The sequence below is a fragment of the Dermochelys coriacea genome, chromosome 6 (assembly GCF_009764565.3).
Source record: "Dermochelys coriacea isolate rDerCor1 chromosome 6, rDerCor1.pri.v4, whole genome shotgun sequence".
Taxonomy (NCBI): domain Eukaryota; kingdom Metazoa; phylum Chordata; order Testudines; family Dermochelyidae; genus Dermochelys; species Dermochelys coriacea.
This window is the reverse complement of record NC_050073.1, coordinates 108,299,945-108,325,041: the sequence shown is the minus strand read 5'-3', so window position 1 is coordinate 108,325,041 and position 25,097 is coordinate 108,299,945. Positions and strand designations below refer to the sequence as shown.

Sequence of the window (25,097 nt, the reverse complement as noted above, 5' to 3'; positions counted from 1 at the left end):
AGCGATGCTATTGCTGTACTAATCTAAAACTGTAAATTTTCACTGTCCACATCACCAAAATCCACAGGTTTGGAAACATATTTGCCTCCTGTTTTACCCTTTTGATCCAGGGTGTCATCAAATCCTGTCAGTTTTCTGTTCAGTATCTCTGGAAATCCTTTCTTTCCTTTCCACCCTTACTTAATGTTTATAGGCATTTCTACCCTGACCATTGCATCTGAAGTATGAGTATTGGGAAGTTTCTCTCTGAAAATAGTTGTCTGAGCCTTAATCACCTTTTGCCTTGATTACTGCCATTCCTCCTGTTTGGTCCCTCTGACTTCACATATCTCTCCTCAGATCTGTCCAAAACACCACTGTAGAAATAAGTGTCCTCTTGGATCGCTATGCCCAGCTCAGTCCCCACTTAACATCTCTCCACTGACACCTTCTGTATCACATTCAGGCTCCTCGGTCTCATCTTCGCACATTTTCACACATCAATCATAATCTCACTCCCCTTCCTCTCTGTAGGCAGCACCTGTTACTCCAACTGCACCCACCCGTAGTCATACTTTGTCGTCTCCTTCTTGCAGCTCTGCACTTTGTTTCTTCCCTTCCTTTCCCTCAATCCTGGAACAATCTGTCTCCAGTGGTCTGACAACCTCGTTCTCCTGTTGCCTCACGTCTGTCAGCAAGAACTCAACCACTAATTTCCGCATTGTCAGGCCGACACCAGCTCATGATAGTGACGTAAGATAAGCTAAAGGGATATAAGAATTGAGAACATGGCAGAGTAAAATGTGTGCAAAAAACAAATTGCTTTAACAAGAGCTGCTCTAGTCATCTTGTTCTCTCCACCTTCCAACACCTTCAGAGTGCTGATGGCTTTACAATATTACAAACTGAGTACATTCCTCAGGCAATAGACCTTGTCTTCCTGTGGGAAGCCCCAGGTATCCTTAGTGTGTGAAGCACCATGTATTTTTAGTATTATTTACAGTGCCCAAAAGTTTGCTAGGTGCTTTATGGATAACAGGTCTCTGTCTCTTAAAGTATTGCACTCTGAACAGACAACAGACAAAGGAGCAACAATTTAGTTTTATAGGTGTTTACTCCTTATTTTAAGTACTGACTATTCATATGCCTTTCTCATAGCACGATATCTTAACCATTGTCTATTAGCCTCTATTTTACTATACATCTAAGCCCATTTTTTTCATATCGGCCTTTTCTGTTTTTCTCGACAAGATGGTTTCCCTTTTTATTTTTAACTGTATCCCATCCCTTACATATTTACTCATTAAATTAACCCTTTCCTATATTGATTTATCTAATCCTCTGTTCTCCCATTCCTATCTTCCACCTTCCTTACCAAAAGTCATCTTTACCCCTTCCCTCTGCTGAAGCCTCTTTATTCCTGTCTGAATTAATGAGGTTGGTGGTGTTGAAATTAGTGGGGCTGTCAAAGTCCTTGTCTCCCTGAAGAAACTGCAGATTTTATAAGCCACCTCATTCATTGTGGTGAGAAGGCTCTTTCCCTGTGGTGCCAGGAAAAAAAGAAATAAGAACTTGCTAGGGGCCTTCTATGGCATTTAAAAAACAAGTGCTTATCTATGCCAAAATAATTAAACAGTAGTGTGCTGCTGACATGTATGTTCTGCAGGCAATTTCAATTGAATTCATTGGTCTCCTGATTCCAAGAGTAGAAAATATGCACCACCTATTAAGATGAATTCATCTTCATAATATTTCATTATAGTTTTTCTCTTTTGTTCTCAGTGTGTTCATTTGCATGTCATGTTTCCTGCAAGGACAGTGTGCCTCAGGTCTGTCCTATACCCCCTGAGCAAGCCAAAAGGCCTCTCGGAGTAGATGTGCAAAGAGGGATAGGAATGGCATACAAAGGTTATGTTAAGGTAAGAATCATTTTACCTTGGACATGAGTGGTATTTTTCTCCAGTATAACTGCAAACTTAAATTGCAGATGCTGTTTGGTCTTGTATAGTAGCTGGAAACCCTAACTATGTTTAACTCTATCCTCAGATTGTGCTAAAGCCCTGGGATTGTGTAAAATTCACACTAATGCCCTTAATGCTAATCCTTGAGAAACAAGTGGTTTTACTTGGAGGACTAGAAGTTGGCTGCTGAAATTGCCACAACCATAAAAAAGAAAAACCACCTTTGAGGGAAAAAGAATTCTTGCTATGACAGAGAAATGTAAGATAAAAAGTAAACTCTGTCACCGATTTGACATCTGTGGAATCTCTCAAAATACATGTCCTGGGTTTACCACTTGAAAAGTTGAAAGTATTTATTAAAACTGGACAGAGAATGGGGGAACTTCATAAATAATTGTTCTGTTCTTGAAATTTCATGTACACTGACACTTTTCCACCAATTTTAAATATAACCAAAATTTGGTTTTCAGGTTCCCTTCACTCAAATGTGAGTCTCCATGCCTTTCTAAATTTCCTTTTATGTCTATATAACCATTTTTACATATAATGAACAATCCATTATTTACATGCAGGTTCCAAAGCCTACAGGAGTTAAGAAGGGGTGGCAGAGGGCCTATGCAGTTGTCTGTGACTGCAAACTATTTCTATATGATGTGCCTGAAGGAAAATCTACCCAGCCTGGAGTTGTTGCAAGTCAGGTGTTGGATCTCAGGTTTGTGTTGCCATGGTAGTTAGAAAACTTCCATTATTTTTCCCTACATCAAGTGCCTCTGTAATCAGTACATAATAAGCTCTTGTAACATAAGAACTTTATTCTGAAATGATTTATGCCTCCTGTATGTGGACTTAAGGTTAATTTAAGCAGTAAGAAGTGGTGTGACACTTCATTTTCTTTGAAATCACATAATGTTAGTGTGTTCCCTCCTGGAGTTTGATGTGTGTCTTGGGGAAACTAATCAAGCTAAAGTAGAGCACAGGGGATGTGCAGGCTATGAACAGGGAAAGAGCTATCCCAAACAAGCAAATCACAGGTAAAACATAGCTAGCAATTTCAGGAACCTTGGAAAAACTAAGTACATTAAAGCAGTTCTCCAGGAAGCTTTGAGCTTGCCAATTTAGACAGTAGATTACCCCAGAACTCCCTGACTTTATTGGTTACAAGGGTCATGTTTTTACATTTAACTGTTTTTTTTTTTAAGCACAGGAGCCTTTTTCCTACAACAGGCCAGTTGTTTCTCTGCATTTTTTACCCAGTAAACTAAACTAAAATTTCTCTTGGTTATGATGCAGTAAAAGTGGAACATCCTGTAATGTAACCTTTATGCCTTTCTTTAGTGTAGAATCTGCTTACACAACTCCCTTGATGAACAATCCCTCCAATAAGGCCTAGTGCCATAGGGTGACAGATACTTGGCTCTTTCCTCTCAGTAATTCTGTTTGAGAATTGACGCTGATGATCTCCTGGGCATGTTACAATACATAGTGTTCAAGAGTAGAAATGTGGAGGCACTGCAAATAACAGCATTCTCATTAGTAGATTGCCTGAGGCAGCTCAGCCAGACATTACTCCTAGCAGCCTTGTGCTTTATCCATTGATGAAAGATTGCCTCTTTGGGTTTGTCTATACTGGAATTTTTAGTTGTGTTTTAACACCAGTTGAACTGTCCACACAATAACTTACAATTGTATTGGACACCAAGGTTTGTTCCTGGTTATGTTTCACTATGGTAGGAGCAAGTAATGGTGTCTGCTTACATGAAAATTTACAATGCAATTAAAAATCCCAGTATAGACAATCCCTTTGTAGAAGGACACCATCTAAAGTACATGAGTTTGTTGTGATTTACACTATTTGTTTCTACAATCACAAAAAGTGGGAAACTAGCTGTTTTGAAAATCTAAGTATTCCCTTATTTTAATCCAAAAAACAGGTGAGATATGTTGCTTAATCCTTTGCATATAAGCTCTGCAAATGTTCTTACCTTGTACGCTCTTAGGTGTGAATTGTTTATATTTCCAATGTCGTCTTTGGCTTCAAAGAACAACTAACTCTCTCCAAATCATTAGGGTAATAGTTTTAATCAATCACTGACATCCCAATAGACGGTTGAGCATGCCTGGAGCCATTTAACTTCAGTGGGCCCCCACAGGTGCAGCAGGCCCTGCTGTAAATTGCAAGATCTGGGCCTAAAATTGCAAACTCTTTGGGACAAGGCCTTGTCTTGTCTTGTGTGCCTACCATTCCTAGCACAATGGAGCACCAATCCTGATTGTGGCCTGTAGATGCTACCACAATACAAATATTGGTGATAGTTGGCACTCAGTTGATAAGGTTTCTCTAACAAGTTATGTTAACGTCTTACTGATTATATTTTTCATTTTCTTACTAGAGATGAAGATTTTTGTGTGAGCTCTGTCCTAGCATCAGATGTAATACATGCAACCCGTAAAGACATCCCTTGTATATTCAGGGTATGACTATTTTAATTCGCTCTTTCTTAAAAAAGATGCATGTTAAATATTAGTGTTGTATTTTCATCGTTAATTGTTATCCATATAGATGTTATCCAATTACCATGTAATACAAAATATGATATTTATCAGTTTGCAGACAGATCTCAAATAACCAGTTAAAAGAAGTTTCTAAAGGTGGTAGAAAGGGTTATGACATTCTTCTTAAAGGTGAACCATGAAATGCAGAATATTTTTTGTTCTCTTTATGATCTATAAAATTGTCATGTTTAAATAGTTTCCTTTATTTTAAAAATAAGTGGTTTTGGTTTTTCTTTTTACACTGGAATGATCAGATCCTGGTTTCCTCTCTTTGCTATGGAGAACTCTGGCTACAATCTTAGGGACTTGGATGGTGACATCGCAGAGTGAAACCTGAGCTGTGGCTTGCCAGACTTCCACTTGAAGCATCCCTTCCTCATCACTATTTCTGATTATCTAATGTAAAAACCACATAAAGAATACTTTTTAAAACCATTTAACAATCATATTTATATATTCTAGAAAATCAGTAAAGGGAAGAAATAACTTTCCTTGGTTCTTAGTTCACCTTTAATGTGTTTATTTGGTCATCTAAGGACTTTGTACTAAATAGATTCTTATTTTTTTATAGATCATCTTTAATTTGGAACAATATGAACATTGTGTCTTTTTAAAGACAAAAAATATTCATTGCTTTTAATATCTTGAGTTTCGTATCTGAAAACATTAATTTCTCCAAGTATATCTCTGTGCTCCTGTCCATTAAGATGGAGTCCCATATCCATGGAGCACAGGAGTAAAAGAGTAGGCAATCCCAATCACTTGTTCCCATCCCCTAAGCAAAGCCATAAATGTTCTGTATCAGAGAGGCAGCTTAAGTGCGCCTGCAGCTTTTTTAGCTTCTTAGGGGATATTTTCTTCAGTGAGAATTTGCACCTGTATTTACTGTTTTTCTCCTTTCTTACTTTTTTTTCTTACACTTCCTTCCAACTTTTAAAATTAATATTCTGCCCGCTCCCCTCTTCTCAGTGCAGTGAGTAGCTGGTTCTTGGGGGATGTGAGGAGAGATCTTTTGAATACGGCAGTCAGGCTGTGCAGAGTGCTTCATGAGATCCAGACATGCAAAGCACACAGAATGGTGTTGCCTGAGTCTGGACTCTCTAACCTCTGTGCTCACACCCCTGAACGTAAGTCTCTGTCTGGCTCAGAAGGGGAAAAACTTACCATCAGTGTCTCCCAATAAGAACACGGTAAAGCTCTCTGGTCACAGTGGAGAAGAGCAGAAAAGAACATGCCTCATTCCTCACCCCCACACCTCCTGGACAAGCTGGCACCACAGATGGCGTCAGGTTCCTTTCACATCTCCACAGGCCCACCGAGAACTGCTTGGCACCTCTCTTGTTGGCAGCGGAGCTGATTTCTTTCATACCCGCTGTCTCCACTCCTATCTGGACCCCTGCTCACCCGGGATGTCCCCACTTCGGAAGACAAGACTTTTCTGTTGTTGCCAGACAGGCCCATCCCATTGCCACACCTTAGTCCTCCCATACCACCAGTTGTCCTGTTACCAGAATAGTCTTCAGAGTTTGAGGAGTTTTTGGAGCCAGAACCCTGGTTCTCCCTGATGTCACGCCACAGTTCAGACTTGCATCCCTGACCGCCTTGCTCCCCGGTTTACTATCCAGCAGTGAGGGTCCGCTACTCATGGGGCCCACAGCATCCACAGGACCCTTCCCCTTGGTTATACTCGCACCCTGAGAACTTGTACTGTCAACACCATGCACCCTCCCAGGCATCCTATTGCACCTCTCCTATTCCCGCACCGGCACCATCGGTGTCTGAGGAAGAGGCAGACATTGAACCAGTACCATCCACCAGTCCCAACAGCCACTTCCTCTTAGCAGGATGAGGAACTTATTCCTTCACCTCTCTCCACCAGACAACTACCACCAATACCAGAACTTGCTCCAGAGGGTAGCAGCAGACCTGGGAATTCCCTTGGAGGTTCAGGGCTAGCAACATCAGTTCCTGAACATTCTTCAGTCTCAGGGGCCTTCAAGATAGCTCTACCTGTTAACGAGGCCATCCTCCAACCAGTGTGGTACACCCCTGCTTTCTGTGCTGCCTGCAGGCGGAGAGGAAGTATTTCATACCTCTGTGGGAGGAGATTGTCTTTTTTCTCATCCACCCCCCAGCTCTCTTGTCCGAGCAGTAGCAGAATGGGCACGCCAGCACCCGCAGAAGTGGACCCGTCTGGATAGGGCAGCAAAGTGCATGGACATGCTGGGGAGGAAGGTATATTCCTCGGCAGCAATACAGTTCCAGATCATGAATGGTCAGGCTCAGCTAGCCAAGTATGATTGTAATAACTACACTAGGCTAGCAGAATTCAGGGGCAAGATGCCACTGGACCAACAGCAGCAGTTTCAGATGCAGGTAGACGAGGGGCACCTGGTCACCAGGGTGGGCCTCCGGTGGGCTGTGGATGAGACTGACACGTCCTCTCGCTTTCTCCCAACTGGGGTCGTCCTGCACCAGGACTCATAGCTCCAGGCATCTGGCTTCCCCAGGAAGGTCCAAAATACGATCGAGGACCTCATCTTTGACAAGAACAAGCTTTTTCCACACAAGACGGACAAATCCCTTCACTTGTTGAAGGACTCCAGGGCAACGTTGCAGGATACATACACCAACCCCACAACACAGACAGCAGAGTCAGTCATTCCATATGTGCCCGCACACTCCCTGCCCGGCCTACTGCCAACGCCAGCAGGAGGCCCCACGTAGGTGGCGCTGCTCTCAACGACCATGCTTCCCCACCTCTGCCACAATCACCTCTTTGACCCTCTCCCAACAGCAGCCAAGACCTCAGTTTTGATGTGGCAGTCGAGACCCACAAACCTCCCACCATGCCACTTGCGGCACCCCGTATCGCCTTTGGGAGCCATCTTGCCCTATTTGCCCACAATTGGGGCAAGATCACCACAGACAGTGGGGTACTGGAGATCATCCACCATGGATACTGCATAGAGTTTCTCTCATTCCTGACACATCTGATCCCCTCTTCTCCCCCCCCCCCCCATTATTCCCCCCCTTGGAATCCCTTTCCATCAACACATTCTCCAACAAGAAGCAAATGCTCTCCTCCTCAAGGGAGCCATAGAGCATATCCCACCTCACTACACGGGACGAGGCTTCTACTCCCCATACTTCCTCATCCTGAAGAGTGGATGAGGGCACCACCCCATTCTCAATCTTCAGGTGCTAAACACCTTTATCAGAAAGTTCAAATTCTATATGGTGACGCTGGCATTGATTATCCCATCCTTCCCCTAGGGAGCCTGGTTCGTGGCTCTTGACATGAAGGATGCCTGCTTCCACGTGGACATTTTCATGGCCCACTGCAAGTTTCTCCATTTTCTGATAAGGTACCATCATTATCAATTCCAGATCCTCCCTGTCAGCATAGCAACGGCTCTGCAAGTGTTCACAAAGGTCTTTGCCCTGGTGGCTGCCCAAATGCACCGCCTTGGCTGCTCGATATATTCCTACCTAGATGACTGGCTCCTTGTGGTGTTATCGCAACAAGAAGTCACCCCCGTCATCCTCACCCTTTACGTTCTTCTGGCATCTCTAGGTACTTCCATCAATGAGGAAAAATCGGTATTGATACCTACACAGATGGTCCACTTTATTGGAGTACAGCTCAACTCCAGCATGGCAAGGGCTTTTCTTCTGGCAGGCCGATTTGCAACAATGACAACCATTATCACAGGTGGTCTGCCATTGTCTGTCTTTCCTTGGCCATATGGCAGCCTGCATCTACATAATACCGCACACACATCTGCACATGTGTTGCCTCCAGATGTGGCTCCTCTCTGTCTACAGACCCAACACAGACTATATGCAGGTCAGGGTCATAGTTCCCTAGACAGCGCTGGCCTCCCTCAATTGGTGGACCGATCCTTCCAAGGTCATGACTGATAGCCATGATAGCAGACTCTCCCCCTCCACACACGCACACACTCACACTATTCCACAAGCACAAAGTGTCCTTATGACTACACTCTCTAAATTCCTCTCAAAGGTAGGGTCGCACTTAAATCAGTGCATCCACTTACCTCTTTTCTACCCCAAACCACGTGCTTCCCCCATGGACAGGGTCCTGCACTTCCTCGATGTCCACCATGCACTGGCATTCTACCTCCACAGGACTCGCTTATTTCACGTATCACTGAAGCTATTTGTGACCATCACCAAACGATCCGAGGGCCAAGCCCTCTCCTCCCAATGACTCTCCAGATGGGTATTTGGGTGCATCTGTGAATGCGACACACAATCCAGCTTACCCCACCTGATAGTCACAGTGTACTCTATGCAAGCACAAGCAGCCACGATGGCCTGCTATGCGAACTCTCATGCCAAGACATCTGTCATGGAGCAACCTGGCGCTCTGTCCACATGTTCACAACCCACTTAACCATCTCATAAGCGGTAGCTACAGAGCAGATGTGGGCCAAGCCATACTGCAGACTGCACTTTCTGTCACATCCTTGCACCCACCTCCACACTGATCATTGCTCGCAAATCACCCACATGCGGAATACATATAGAGGCCATCACTCAAAGGAGAGGAGATTGTTTTACCAGTAACTGGAGGTTATTTGAGAGGTGTGGTCCCTATTTGTATTCCACTACCCACCCTCCATCCCCTTTGCTGTGGACTGGACTGCACAGTGGTAAGAGGGAGACTGGAGAGGCATCAACCCAAACTGCTTTCTATACCCTTAGCTATGAGCACAAGGGGATGCGCTGCACACATGCAGGTCAATGAACGCTGCTAAGAAACACTTCCAGACTCAGGCGTGTGGCGTGCATGCACACCCATGTTTGGAATACAAATAGAGACTGCATATATCTAAGAACCTCCAGTTACTGGTAAATACTCTTTTTCTGCCATGTCTGTGGCATCCATTGTAGTGGCTGAAAGACAACTTATGATCCTGACAAGCAAAGCTATTAGTAGCATCTTTGCAATTGCAGGATAGTGGATTTGTTGGGAAAACTTTGGATAACTAGTGGCTGAAAATTCTCAAAAAGAAAACAAGTCTGTAACCCAGGTTCTAATTTAGGCATGATTTCGGAACCACACAAATTTTGAGTCTGTGTGGTCATTTCTGCCAACAAAACAGAGGGCCTGGCCATGGCCCCTCAGGGTATGTCTACACTGCAATAAAACACAAAGAGCTGGCCCATGTCAGCTGACGTGGGCTCACAGGGCTCAAGCTGTGGGGCTATAGAATTGCAGTATAGATGTCTGGGCTGCAGACTGGGTTCCCGTAACTTTTCATCCAGAAATGGGGGGAGGATAGCTCAGTGGTTTGAGCATTGGCCTGTTAAATACAAGGTTGTGAGTTTAATCCTTGAGGGGGCCATTTAGGGATCTGGGGCAAAAATTGGGGATTGGTCCTGCTTTGAGCAGGGGGTTGGACTAGATGACCGCCTGAGGTCCCTTCTAACCTGATATTCTATGGTTCTATGAAATGAGTTATTTATTCCTTCTGTCCAGTTAAATATATTGTAAATATACCAGTAAGCAACAAAATTGTGGAAGTTCAGTACAGTTCGTAGCAATTTCTCAACATACAAAAAAGTTTCATTTTCTTAGAAATCAATTGAGAATTAAAGATTTGTGTTTCGGGAAGAATTATTGTATGCTACTGTGATTCCAGTACAGGAAAGACAAGTTTCCATTACTAGCATGCCTTAAAATAGATCATTTGGGGAATAGAATGTAAATTTTGTTGTTCATATCTGTGGATCAAAATTCATTAACTAAATGTGTGAAAGCCCTGAATATTATCACTGTAGACTGCATTGTTTTTAAAAAGTAAGTACGATGGTGCTCAATGTACATTTAAGATGCATACTATGTTATATACCATTTAAAATACATCCTGAAGCTGATACTTCTAGAACTCTTAAGTCCTGTTTTTGTACAGTATCAGGGGTGGCCAAACTTACTGATCCTCCAAGTCGCATACGACAGTCTTCAGAAGTTCGAGACTTGGGGTGCACCTACCAGGGCTCAGGGCTTCAGCCTCTGCAGGCATGAGGAGGGGTCACATTTCGCCCTCCATCCCCCTGATTTTTCCCAGGGTTTGCTAGCTCTGCTCGGTCACATGGTGTGATTGGCCCCCTCACTGCATGGCGGCTGCTGGAGCCAGCGAGTTGCTTGTAGAGAGAGACAGTGGCAAACAGCTGAGAGCTGCATGGTGAGCCGCTGCTTCGGTGGCTACTTCTCCCGACAGAGCTAAAGCAGCAGCCCCTCCCTGTAACTCCCAGCTGTTTGCCGCTGCCTCAGAGCTAACACCTAGGAGCTGTTGGTAGAGGCCGGTGAGGGTAAGAGGAGGGGTGACTCAAGCTTCTGGGTGGGGGGGACCTTTAAATTGTGCCCCCCCACACACACACACACACACTCAGCAGGTGCCAATCATCTTTGGCAAAGCTCCTAGCACCACCACCCTGCCGCAGGGTGGAAGCCCCGAGCTCCCACCCCTAGTCTGGTAGGCAGAAAATGGGGCGGGGAGGGGGGCTCTGTGAGCCAAACTTTAACTGTAAAAGAGCCACAGTTTGGCTATCCCTGCTATATAGAGAGCATGTGTTTGTCGCATAGGTGTTAATTTTGTTTTCTCTGGCTGTTAAGGTGACAGCTTCTCTCTTAGGTTTCCCTTCAAAGACCTGTTCACTACTGATCTTGACAGAAAATGAGAATGAAAAGAGAAAATGGGTTGGAATCCTGGAAGGGTTGCAATCTATCCTGCACAAAAACAAACTTAAAAACCAAGTTGTACATATTGCACAAGAAGCCTATGACAGTACACTGCCTCTTATTAAAACAAGTTTAGCTGCTGCTATTGTAGGTATGTCCACTTTAACCTTACATTTAACTGTGTGCACTGCTATAACTTCAAGGTGAACTACAATTTTGAATGTGCTGATACCTTAAATAAATTCCTCGCTGAATCTTCTTCCCATAGAAGTTTGATGGTGTGAAACATTTTTTAAGATGCTAATCTTAATTTTCCCTTCAAAATACTAACTCTATGTGCAGTAAGAAGTACTTGTATAATTTTGATTTCACTAGAAAAAAAAGTGTGGTTAAAGAAAAGCCCTATACCATTTGGTTGTACTTATTGTTTTGCTTATTTTCTTGAGCAAAATAGTTAACACATTGTGTTCTTTATCTAAAATAAAGTACAAACTTACATCACACAAAACTATTTTAAAATTATTTTGTGCAAGGCTACTTCAGCTACTGGGTTTTGAACATTTTCCAATGTCTTTCAAAGAGAACAAACCTAGTTTTAAAGTTAACTTTATACATACTTGGATTCATAGCTCTGTTTTTTCCTCTCTCTCTTGTTTAGATCGAGATAGAATAGCAATCGGTTCAGAAGAAGGACTGTATGTGATAGAGGTGACCCGTGATGGTAAGTTAGATCTCGGTGTATACAGTAATTGCATAATGAATAATGGTCTCCATAAATTTTAGTGCTGTTTTAATACAGATTACATAATAGCCCTTCATGTATAGTTTATACCAGCACGCAGTTAACTGACAAAAGATGGACAGATGCACATTCATTGAATGTGAGGTATAAACGCTAATTGGGTCATTACCATTATACTTTAGCTGGCTGCCTAAAATTAAGGAGCCAACTCACTGGGCATTGTAGGTGACACAAACCTCACTGAAGCTCCAGGATTCAGAGCACACAGCACTAGTTTTTGTGCAATAAATAGCCAGGCACTTATTGAAGAAAAATACATGGTTTATTTAGAATGAGTTGAGAGAGAAAACTGGTAACTTCAATAAGTTAACCTGGAGGCTGATTTGTTCCAATATGCACAATCATAACTTAGACTGGAATATAACAGGATGTTAGGATGGTGCTGTCTCTATTTTTGCTAGCACGTTGAATACTGTTGTTAGCTTTGCGAAGCTTTCTATTTTTCATGCCCTTTGCATTTTCTTCCATTTTTTTTTCTGCCTCACAATAAAAGAAACGTGATTGCTGCTGCCATTGACTTAACATTCCAATCTATGCTGGTAGCTGACAGTCAAAAAGAGTGTTGAATCTGTAGGTAGCGGACCTCTCCTTGTCTACTGTTCTTATCTTCCTCTCCTTCCCTGTACTGAGGTTCCCCTACAGCTTCCTACTCAGAGCCTCTCTCTGCCACTCCTCCCTCTTCTCATTCTAAGGGCTGTCCTTCACTTTCCTCTTACACTGGTAGCAGTGAATGGATTTGGCCACGGCTGTTGCTGACCTTTCCTTGAGTACTGGTCGCCAGGGCCAGCAGCACACAAACACAGTAGGCCCCAGACAGCATAGTGGAAAGAAGATTGCTACTTAGCCCTTCGGTGAGATCCTGCGCAGCCTTACTTCAGGCAGTGTTGGGATTTAGCCCTTAATTACCAGCCATCACAGCTCATATATTAAGGAAGTGGAGGTGTTTTTCCCTGCAACCTGATTTTCCAGCGACAAACCAAAAAAGGGGGGGAAGTGTACCTTAGTCCAGCAGGGAAGGCAAGTGAACTGAGAGGATTACTAATGGACATGAACATGTTGACTTCTCAGTGGTAAGTAATCCTAATATCTGCCCCCTTTTCCGTAAAACTGCAAAGCACAAATAGTTCAATGGCAAGATAGAATCATGGCAGTGTTATATTCACCTCATTATGCTGTAAAGTATTGCAAGTGATGTCTATACTCGGAACAGATTAGTTAATAAATTGAATTATATGTGTTAGACAAAATATCCTTCTGGGGAGGGATTCATGCTAAAAATTAGTTTACTGCCACTTCTATTTTTCCATCTTCCACAACACCCTAAGTAATTTTTTAGGCCCTTTTTGTTTTCTCTGGCATTATAAACAACTGGTACAAGACTGGTACTTTCCTACCAGAAAGATGGGTGATATTACATCTAGCTTTTTTGCCCATTAAGATCTTACAGCCTGAACTATATGGTAGGTCTTTTTCTATCTAATCTCACCGTACTAGCCACCCCTTCAAAGCCAGTTGCCTAAAAGCTGTGGAGGAATTAACTGGTGTTGGGAGATCATTATATGCAGTTATGCAGATTTAAAAGATACAGGAGCACACTTCAATAGTTTTGAAAAACGTAAACACTGGGTGTACCAGAGTAGTGTCCTGAAACTTCCTGAGGGACAGGTCTTTAATTACCTCCTTTTATAGTACTTTAATTACAGTGTCAAGAAGTAGGTCACCAATGTTAATATCATACAGTAAGTGAAGTTCTTAAATCCCTCTGGCAATCCAAAATCTAATTTCTTCTTCCTAATACAACTTAATCTGTAAATTATTTAATTTTCAGTTTGCAGGATTGCAAGAGTTGTGCTTTGACAGAAAATATAGCAATAAATACAAAATGTAAAGTACATTATTTCTTGATTCATTATTTTTATTGGACTCAAATATAATAGAAACACATTGAATAAAAACTACTGCCAAAGATGTATTATACGAAAATACTGACATAATATATACACTGTGGGAATTGTGTAAAATGTTTGTTTTAAAAAGGAAAAGGGGAAAATATACAAAAGTTTATTGTAGTTATCTCTCCAGAAGATGGTGGTTCTACTTCTTGTAAAAAGAAATGCCTGAACGTTTTGTTCCTGTGCAATTTTATATAATACATAATGACAGCAATTGGCAATGGTCTTGATGGTATATGAACAGATTTCATAAGTTTCACTGCTTGAGGAACTGTTTTTTAGTCTGTGAAATAAGACTTATTTGGAATCCATTCTTAGTGGTATTAAATACTGCTCTTTTCATTACACTCCCTATCTCTATCATCCTGTAAACACTTAAGTACAAACGTAACTTGACTCATGTGAGTAATCCATTGACTTCAGTGTATGACTATTTACATGAGTAAAGTTACATATGTAATTTGCATATTCATTTCATTAAGAAGTAATGAAAAGTGATTCTGTAGTACACTTAATTATCACAAGTAGTAGAGAGTAAGAATATTATACCACCTTAGTTTTTCAGCAAATTAAAACTATATAAGCATTAAATGTTTGTACTGTGTGCTATGGCAAGTTCCTGAATTTAACTGAAATGTTTTTATAAGTAGTAATCTTCTCATCCTTTTTTTTCCACAGCAGCTGTTATTTTTAATGCAAATTCATTGACATCTGGTTATATCTAATGGCTCTTACCAAGATCTCTGTAAACCGCTTACGTGTACATTAAACTTTAAAATCTGACGGTTAGGCTTGGACAACAAGCAAAAGTTATATTTTATTTGTGGCAAGACATGCTTAACTGAGCAATTACTATTTATCTCTTAGAACATTTCTGCAAATATACTGTGTTTCTGTGCCAGTAGAGCAAAATGTACAAGGACTTTTGATTTCATGTGGTCCAAAATTCTAGGGGTTTTTTGGGGGGGTATTTGTAGAACCGGATACCTTGCCAGACTACTTTACCAATCAGTGTACAAGCACCAAAGGAGGATTTTTATTTTTTATTTTAACCAGTATTTATTATTTACTTAAATGTTTTCACTAGTAATAAAGTAAAACTCTGATGTTGATTAAAGTTTTATAAGATAACATGTACATTACTATGAAATGTTAATATATTAATGTTCCATATTTCATAATTGCTTGGTCTTGCCTATTTAAACCTCATGAAATACTGAATGCTTTGCTAGAGCCAGTCACTATTATGCAAATGCTTATTTATCACTTTTATATTCTTTAGTTCTCTCTACCATCCCATTTCTGCACTTCAGACAAAGAACTATTGTCTAATATCACAGTACTCTGAGTTTTCCTGTCTTTGGCATTTAAAGAAAAAATTGTTTGTCTTTCTTCCCCCCTTTCCCATCTCTCTCCTTTATTTATTAATGGTATAAATGTTTTTTCTCTGGGGTGGAGTCACTAACTGGCATGCATACAGTCTCTCACAAGGCATGTTTGTTTTCCTCTAGCTGTGAGGGAATGTGAAAACTCTGGAGGGAGATCTTAAAGACCTTACCTATGTTCTTTGCTGCTGAGGGTTGCTGGAGCTATGCGACTTCATGGTTGAAAAGTGGGGGGCGCTATTGGAGTGATTTATTTCTTGGTTGTATGTTTAAGAATTGGCAAGGAGAGCCTGGAACCAGGGCCTGGTGTCCCTTTCTAGTGGATGTATGCATAAGTCTAAATTTTTGATGTGTACATTACTGTGTAATACTTCCAGGCCTACATATACTGCTGTCATTTACTGGTGGTGGCTTTTGTTCTCATTGCAGTGATAGTTCGAGTTGCTGACTGTAAGAAGGTGTACCAGATTGAGCTTGCTCCCAAAGAGAGAATTATTATCCTCATCTGTGGCAGGAACCATCATGTTCACCTGTACCCATGGGCCTCCCTGGATGGATCAGAAAGCAACTTTGACGTGAAACTTCCAGAAACTAAAGGCTGCCAGTTGATTATAACTGGAACATTGAAGAAAAGCTCTTTGACTTGTTTGTTTGTGGCAGTCAAACGACAGGTTCTTTGTTATGAAATTCATAGAACTAAACCTTTTCATAAAAAATTCACTGAAATTCAGGCTCCAGGAAATGTACAGTGGATGGCAGTGTTCAAGGACAAGCTTTGTGTTGGCTACCAGTCTGGGTTCTCTCTGTTGAACATCCAGGGAGATGGACAATCTATAAACCTGGTAAATCCTAATGACCCCTCGCTTGTGTTCCTCTCACAGCAGTCTTTTGATGCCCTTTGTGCTGTGGAGCTCAGTAATGAGGAATACCTGCTTTGCTTCAGCCATATGGGAGTGTACGTCGATTCACAAGGTCGAAGGTCACGCATGCAGGAACTAATGTGGCCTGCAACTCCTGTTGCCTGTAGTATGTATATGTTTTTCTGTTGCCATATCCCTGTTGCTGCTTTACCTGTCTAAAAATAATCAGCATGTATTCTATTTTGCTTTGGTTTGTCTTTCAATTTCTTACAGCTTTAAGTTTTGATGAGTTAACAGAATAGTAATTCTTCCACATAAGGACCATTTTGTGGAAAACTCATGGATACTGTAGGAAAGCAGTTTTGATACAGGAGACAGAAAATTAACGAAAATATAAAGCAAGATGACGCTTTCTTTTAAATAAGTTCATGTCTGATTAACTAAGAGAGTAACCTGGATGTAGGATAGCAAAAGACCACAAACTGTAAAATTCTTTACTAAAATCTTTTTTTGCTCCGCCAGTGGGTTTAAAAGTACTTTTAAGTACTTCAGGCCACTTTCTATAGCATTTCAAATCCAGTACCTATCAAAAGTTTTTAGATCAGAGTTTTCAGCTACTAACACAGAAGGTGACACGGTTCAAGAAAAATATTGCTTTTTGGCAGAGCTGGTAAGAAAACTTGTATCAATTGTTTTTGAAACCAAAGGAAGTTTACAAAAATATGGAAAATTGTATCATGTTTTCCAGCCAGCTGTAATTTTGAGGTTTGTTGGTTTGAAAGAGGCACAAATGAGTTGGTGAGCTACAAATAGTGACTTAGAAATCTTTTTTTAAGCATTATTCCATTGATTGCTTATAGTAAGCCCTAAAATTATTTGGAGTTTCAATAGCCATGACTATATGTGCCAAATGATTGAAGACCAAAAAAGAGCCATCGTTTAAATAATGAATTAAACCAATCAGTCAACTAGCTGGTACAGCTGATAGTAAAATTCCTCAAACTGCAGGACCTTAATAGTTTGTTTTATTTTAATTCTGAATAGAAATTATTTGCTTGCCTTACTGATTTGGTTCTGTATATAAGAGTTTGGAGAAGGGCATAGGGATGGGATGTAATCAGCAAATTTACTTTAACACTCTGTTTCAACAAACCAGATGCACTGGTTTGTTGGAGGGTTTTTGTTTACTTTTAGTATTATAAACATTTTTAGAATGATTTTTGCACATTCGATTCTCAGTTTGTCATTGACACAGATTGTTGTGGGAAGAGACCATAAGCTCGATTGCCTAAAAAAATCTGGTTACTTTCACCAGCTACTCCCCTTGCCTTGGTCTTGATGTGTTACCAGTGAAGACTTTCTATCCCTTCCTGTTAGTTATCCCATCATGAGATCATAAAACTAGAAAAGGTTCTTTCTCCCTTAGCAATGTACTTGATCCTAAGGGATTGTTTTACTGGAGAAATTATGTCTTGTGATGGAGTATGTTTATCTTCCAAAGTTCATTGCTGGGGACATGACGACACTAACTTGAGTGGAGCAGGTGTCTGTCTGAATAAATCATTTCTGGAAGAGGTTTTCTTCTGAAGACATGATTCATGATAGCTTGCTATACCAAGCTTCCTTTGAGAGAAAACAAGTTTTTAGCTACAAGAGCACACATCACTGCCTTGCAGGAATTTACTCTCACATTGAATTCTGTGTCCTTGTTAGGGTTTTTACCTTCTGTGATTTATTGAGGCAATCCTGCCAGCTGAGTACATCCTTTTTTCTCTCCTAAATACCACGTGATCTATAATGGCTGTTCTTTCTGAGGAACTTCTGTCAGGAGCAGGCCCAGGCTTGTTGGTGCTAAAATGTCCTGATAATTGCTTTTTTTTTCTTTTTTCTGAGCTAAAATAAAATTCTTTGACACACCTAATGTAGAGGATTCAAAAAGAGAGAGAGCAAGTGGTAATGTTTGAAGCTCTTGAAGTATGTTCCATTAACCTGGGTAGAGCAACGTGCACATGTAAATCCAAAGGTAAACCATTCCAATAGAGGAAGGAAGGAAATGAACATTAAGATGTGCAGCATAACTTGATGACTTACTCCACTGCATGTGCTCAGTGTATAGTTATAGACAGTGCATCACTTTCAAAATGCACTAAGCTGCTTCCTTAGACATGGCAGCCTTAAACAGGATGTTAAGTGCAGTTCATTTCCTATAGAATAACTCATTTACATTCCTGACACTTACTGGCCAGACTGTAGTCAGCATCTTGAGAGTATTAAACCAAGATTTGAAGTCAAAAGTAGTAAATGTATCAAAAATTAATATTTGCAGGTTGGTGGCTGTTTGCCACAGCAAACCTCTATTTCCACCAAAATAACATCAACTTGACACGGATACGTGTTTTTTTTTCTTTTCTTTTAAGAGATGGCTTAAAAAATGGATATTTTAATCTCTTCTTAAACATACATAGCTGAAAAATATAACACTGTTAAAGCAATGCTCAAATGTGTGCCAACTCCAGACTTGTTGAACACTCCTTGACTTTTGTTTTTTGTCTATACCAGGTTGCAATCCTTCCTATGTTACAGTGTATAGTGAATATGGCATTGATGTCTTTGATGTTAACACTATGGAATGGGTTCAGACAATTGGCCTACGAAGGGTAGGTAGTTCACTTCTATTGCACAATTTAACTCTGATTTGGAATGGAGGCTCCTTCACAATGTACACTGCAGCTGGGTTAATTTTCCCTCTTTATTTCCAAAACAGATCAGACCATTAAATGTGGAGGGCACACTGAATCTCCTTAATTGTGAACCCCCACGGCTTATATATTTCAAGAACAAGTTTTCAGGTTAGTCTTCTTGGGGGTGGGCAGGAGCAGTGTAATGACATTAGGATTGGATGACCAGTCAGCTTGAAACAATCACAAACTCGTGAGCAAGACAAAATTTTTAGATTGTAAGAATCCAGTTTCTTTCAAACATGCAGTGCGTGCTTTACAGAGTCAAGATGCTTTGGAAAATAAGTTCTACTATTTGAAGGTGTGTATGTGTGTAATTGCATTATGTGTTGTTACAGTAGGAGCTGTCCTCAGTGTGCCAGAAACTTCTGATAACAGCAAAAAGCAAATGCTTCGAACCAGAAGTAAAAGAAGATTTGTCTTCAAGGTTCCTGAGGAAGAGAGATTACAACAAAGACGGTAAGGGTTTAATATCTGTACATAGCAGCTTGTTCATATTGAAGTGGAATGGTTATGAATGTGAAACAATATTAATCATGAAGTGTTGCTGTTTCAGAGAGATGCTGAGAGACCCTGAACTAAGATCAAAAATGATTTCTAACCCAACAAATTTCAACCATGTGGCTCATATGGGACCAGGAGATGGAATGCAAGTTCTCATGGATCTCCCACTGGTAAAATAAATATAATGGGGAGGGATACATGTGTGTTCAGTTTTGCACTGAAAAGCTATGTAGATGGACTGTATAAGGTTTCAGCATTGTATTTTAAAATCTTTCAGAGTTGTTAGTCTCTTTCAAGCAGTGATTTCAAGAAATGTGTGCTCCTACAATGCATAGTGCTTCTCAGTCTTATACAAGGAAGCGTTAGCTGGCTTTAAAATGGAAAACTGAAATAAAGAAATATCACTGCCAAGAGTTTGATAGTATTTTGTAAATAATCAGTCTTTCCCCCTTCCTCTTCCTTGTTTGTTTTGTTAAAATAACAGAATGAATTTCCTTCCCCCTCATCCTCTCATCACTCTGCTCTGATATCCTCTCCAACAAGCTTTGAGCATGTCTATCACATGAGCCCTATCTCTGCAGAAATCTTTCTCCAGAATGGCCATTCCTCACTGCAAGGCTCCCTTCTGCTTTCTTCCTCTTCCTGTCCCTGCTCTGCCTCCTTAGCAAGGGTAGGAGTAGCTATAAACCTCCAGGAACTAGAATGGTGTGCTGTGGCGCTTTGCCAATACTAGAGCAAAAGCTAATGCAGTTGGAAGATAATTACTAACACGCTTGTAAGTCAGTGTTCACAGCTTTATTTTTGTACTTGGATTTAACAAATGTACTGTGATGTCAGCGGCTAAAATAAAAGAAAGGTAAGAGAATGAGATGTGAAGCTACATCTTTATCTTTTATATCTTCCGTTTTGAAATTCCCACCTTTCCTCTCTCATTCATCTCTGCTAGCCCAGGCAAGGGTAATATATGCTTCCTTCCAGCGGGAGGAGACAGGAAAACCGCAATTGGTGATGTCACTGCCCCTTTGTAAAGGGTTTGCTGCCTGCCAAGTTCCACTGGCTCCTGTCTCCAGCAGGTGGAAGGAATTTCTGCTGACTGCTTTGCGGCTTAGTCCTTTTCTTGTGTTTCGTTAAGGGTGTTTGAAAGGCGTGTATTTCTGATAGTGTATGGATGCAATCAAGTAGGAGCGTTGGGTTTTTGTTTCTACAAACCATTCTGTGTAATGGTTCCAAGCACATGGGTGTTGAATTATGCTAGAATTTTCATGAGAAAGGAGCTTTAATTGGAAAGATCCTGACTAAGGATATGTTTGATTTGTGCTGCAGAGTGTCTTACCTTCCGCTCAAGATGAAAAAGCATGTCCCCCCACAACCAACCTCTCACGGCAGCAGCAAAGAAGCAAAACCTACATTTCATGGCCCTCATCAAGTAAGACTGAAAACAAGCAGGTCTGTTCTAACTTAAAGCTTAGATTGTTTCAACATGAGGTGTAAAATGCCTTTGTTCTGCAGGTGGCGGTGATTTGGCAGTAGCCGTGCCTCTGAGAAGTATGTCCGACACTGACCAGGAGTTCGACAAAGAGGTAAAGTAGTTTTTATTAAATGGTGACTGAGGAAACATTTTGATAAAGATTGCATTCTGCATTTCCTCTGCAAAGAGTCTTCCTAGCACACAAGGCCTCTAATGGCAAATTAGTGAAGACTGCATCAGCTATGAGGACTGAAGGGATGTTTCTGACAGTAAGCTTCAAGGATGTGCTAGTGGCTATGGTCAAGTCTTGTCTACAGTCAGAAGCTGACCCATTGCTGAAGTGTTCCTGAAGCCACTCAGTCACATAACAGTGCTGAAACCAATTGGTCTCATCCACACTAAACAGTTTTCCACACTGGTTCAGGAGGACTGTTACCAAGAATCTTTTAAACAAGTGATACGTTGACTCACTGAAATATGTAATGCCATTTCTTCTGCAGGTTTTGCAGTATGTGCCAGTTTTTACCTGCAGGTGAAAGAGATTGCAAGTGGATACTTCCTGTCATCACAGGAGTATAAAACTGCATGAAATTCAAGTGTCTTTCACCAGGCTAGTGAAATAGGATTTTTCACCTGTATTGTCATCAGTGCAGTTTTTTTTACAAGCTTTGTACAGGTACTTTCACGTGACCTGTGCAAGTGAAATATTAGGAAATGTGACTGGGACAGGGCCAAGATCTTTGAAAGTGACTAGTGATTTTGGGTGTCCAATTTAAGAAATCTTTTAAAGACTTGATTTTTAGAGTGCAGGTGCTCACTGCTTTCTGAAATCAGGCCTCTTTAAGATGTTTCAAGTTGTGCAGCCAAGATCACCCGCCAGTTTTGAAGATCTTGGCCCTGAGTTCTAATTCCAACTCTCCCTCTGACTCGTGTTGCCTTGGGTGAGCCGCTCTAAAACAAAACACAAATTTTAATTGGGTGGCTAAAGTTTAGGCATCTAAATAAGTGTCTTGATTTTTCAGAGGTGCTGACCACCTACTGTTCTTGTTGACTTCATTATGTATTGCAATATTCTTCCTAGATCTCCTGCACAATCCGTATTCTAGTTGTTTGCTGTTACTTGTAGATGCATAAACTGGAATATATTCAATTTTAAAAAGTATTTAATTTTCACTTTTTTGTTAAATCTTACATTGGTTACTACCTAGAAATTTTAATTTACAATATAATAGATTACACATGCAAAATGAGGATCTAACGCTACCCTTCACCTTTATATCATTGTTTTCCCATAGCTTGCTGCCTTATCACAGCATGAATTCAATTGTATATCTTGTTAGAATAATCTTATTATCGGTGGTATATCCTAGAAGTGGCAAAATTTTGTGAACAGCAATCCTCATGGATGTCAGTCAATGAGCTAAATTTAAATTCCCTTTTCTGAAGTAACTGACTGCGATGATAGCAGTTTTCCTATGAAACTTTTCATGAGCCACAGATTTGTGTACTGTTAAGGGTTACAGTGCCTCAAAATAGTGGGAAACTGGCCAGCTGACGGAAGACCAAAATTTGGAGGCGGAGTTCCAACAACCAGTAGGGTGTCTGGAAAATGACCATGGAAGAGAGCTGTCTTAACTGAGTTATTAACTGAAAGGAGTCTCCTGTAAATACTTGTTGTTTCTGCAGTGGGTTTCCAGCCTGTTGTTTGGCAAATCTCTGATTATTTTGTCATGCAGTCAAAACACTTCCCACAGGTTTCCTCATGCTGCCAGGGCCATTGTTTGCCAAAAGCTTATGCAATATGTAAGCTATTTTATCATTTCTGTTCTTCAGTGTGTTGATAAAGTATTGGAATGAAATTGTTCATTTATGATATGTGCAAACCAATCCTATTTTGTGCCCACTTAAATCAATTGGGAAAAATTTGCTGAAAAATCCTAAATTACATTGAATAGAAATAAACTTTGTTTTCCAACAGGAAAAGCTCTGTAGTGGCTAGAGGAGGGGAAAGTAATAATAGGGACTCCTGAGTTCTTTTCCTGACTTTACCACTTACTTGTGTTGATATTGGTAAGTCATTTAGGAGATTCATCCAAAGCCTATTGGCGCTAATGGAAATATTCATGTTAACTTCTGTTAGCTTTGGCTCATTCCTTCTACCTCTGCCTCATTTCGTGAGTGTAAGGTAAATTAATGTAAAAATGAAGGTAGCACCTTAATTATGTTTGTAAAGTGCCTTGAAAGCTGCTGAGTATAAAGTATTTTAAATAAGAAATTGAATCTTTTTTGTTTCTGTTTAACAGCCTGATTCAGATTCTACCAAACACTCTACTCCCTCTAACAGCTCAAATCCAAGCGGTCCCCCAAGTCCCAATTCTCCACATAGGAATCAGCTTACACTAGATGGACTGGATCAGTCAACCTGTGATGCGTAACACTACAGCTCCTACTGTTCCAGCTTCGATCATTCACTACTCCGTGGAGTATTCGAGAGCAAGGCAAAGCTGTCTCAGATGCTAGTGCCAAGACTGATGCTAAATCTCTAGTGTTGCACAAGAATAATTATATATCCAGATTGTAGATACAAAATATTGAAATGAAGAAAAATACTTTACTACAATAGTGGTCAAGCTTTTTATGCAAAATTGTTCACTGTTAAGTTATGGTTGATTCATTCGTTTTATTTCTGCACAGCTATCACAGTTTCATTGCATAGTAGGATTAAAGGCCACCAGTAAATAGTCTTATTCTTATGCTGAAAAAGAAATAGAGAAGAGGTACTGATAGTGTTACTACTACACAGTATCAGAAATATTATTTTTCTATAGAATGATGTAATGTCTCATTAGCAGGAAATCCTTTTAGACAGAATTTGGACCTCTGAATAGGAAATACAAGCAGGTTGAGTTACATCCTCAGATAAATATACTTTTCCCTTTTTCCTGTAACTGTTTCCTAAGTCTTTAGGGGAATGATAGGAAGCTATAGGTTGTTCCCAACATCAACAGAATCATCAGGAAGTCAAATGAAAGTTGGTGATAGTTTTGTGGCCTTTTAACTCATTTAGCCATTACATTTCAGCTGCATAAGTCTTTCTATCTTTCTACCAACTTTTAGTCTTGTACAATAGGACTATTACTAGTAATGTTTTACTCTTACCCTGCTTTTTAGTCCTTATCATTCATGATTATTAGTCAGGGCTTTTAAGACATCAGTAAATAATGCTGTGAAAACAAATTTTACTTTTAGTTCCTGCTATCCTCCTCTGAGATGTAGTTTCTCTTGGTTTTTCAGTGTAAAATACACTACATTATTATTTTTTTTTAATAGCTCGCAAGCATTCTTTCAGGAATACTACCCTTAAAGTCTGCTTGAACTAAGGGACTGTATCATACTAAAACATCAGTCTATTTTATTGGTAACCAAAGTGGAACATGAAGGATGTGGAAGCGAGGGTGCTGCTTTTTCATTAATTGTATCCTCACATGCATGAAGACCCCATGATTATTAATCAAGCATTGATCATGGAGAAAGATGCACAGCACACTCCTGTATATTTTGCTATGGCCCACGTGCAGTGGTGATGGTCTTGCGTGTATATTTAATCTCATGCCTCCATGTATTATACATTTAGTAATCAAAGATTTGTGACCATGTTTCATTAAAAGCTTGTAATTAATTCAGTGGCTGGCATATCCAGTTTGTCATTGTTACACTAGTGTGCCTTCTGTGCCAATTTTATGACAGTTGGATGTCACTTATTTAAAATTTGGTTTAAATGGGCTAATGATAATATACCAATGGCTAATGTTCTTTTCTGAAACACTGTATAGGACGTGCACTTATATTTAGTTTAAACTGAGTGTTCTAGTCAACATTTAATCCTGTTACATTAAGTGTTTGACAGTACTTGCTCTTTTTTCCTCAGATTATTGATAAAGGGGGCTCAATTAGAGCTGGACACTACTGCTTTGGGGGTTTTCTGGTTTTTACTTTTTTAATGTAAGTCTAAGTCTTTGTAATTATTGAATTGTGAAAACATTTTTGAACAATTTACCTGTCAATAAAGGAGAAGAGGGAGGTTTTAAAGTTCATAGTGGTCTGTCTTGACGTGTGAAAATACTTTACTGTGGGTGCTTAATTTAGTTTCATAATAAATTCACTGTGTTCAGTTAAAACTTAA

At 40.4% G+C, this 25,097-nt stretch overlaps 1 protein-coding gene across 9 annotated transcripts in view; it reads left to right on the top strand.

Annotated features, from left to right (window-relative positions):
- CDC42BPB (CDC42 binding protein kinase beta) overlaps nucleotides 1-25,097 on the top strand; it is a 140,778-nt gene extending 115,681 nt beyond the window's left edge. For 5 of the 9 annotated variants that reach the window (XM_038404548.2, XM_038404547.2, XM_038404545.2 and 2 more), the window contains 13 exons: nucleotides 1,762-1,898; nucleotides 2,513-2,652; nucleotides 4,331-4,412; nucleotides 11,140-11,356; nucleotides 11,864-11,926; nucleotides 15,774-16,370; nucleotides 18,764-18,861; nucleotides 18,969-19,053; nucleotides 19,281-19,401; nucleotides 19,499-19,616; nucleotides 20,770-20,872; nucleotides 20,956-21,026; nucleotides 23,218-25,097. In XM_038404548.2, coding sequence (XP_038260476.1) covers nucleotides 1,762-1,898; nucleotides 2,513-2,652; nucleotides 4,331-4,412; nucleotides 11,140-11,356; nucleotides 11,864-11,926; nucleotides 15,774-16,370; nucleotides 18,764-18,861; nucleotides 18,969-19,053; nucleotides 19,281-19,401; nucleotides 19,499-19,616; nucleotides 20,770-20,872; nucleotides 20,956-21,026; nucleotides 23,218-23,349 — 1,964 coding nt within the window. In that variant the 3' untranslated portion in view covers nucleotides 23,350-25,097. Of the gene's footprint in view, nucleotides 1-1,761; nucleotides 1,899-2,512; nucleotides 2,653-4,330; nucleotides 4,413-11,139; nucleotides 11,357-11,863; nucleotides 11,927-15,773; nucleotides 16,371-18,763; nucleotides 18,862-18,968; nucleotides 19,054-19,280; nucleotides 19,402-19,498; nucleotides 19,617-20,769; nucleotides 20,873-20,955; nucleotides 21,027-23,217 lie in introns of those variants that run through there. The other 4 variants (XM_038404546.2, XM_043517419.1, XR_006282312.1 and 1 more) reach the window with 3 other exon arrangements.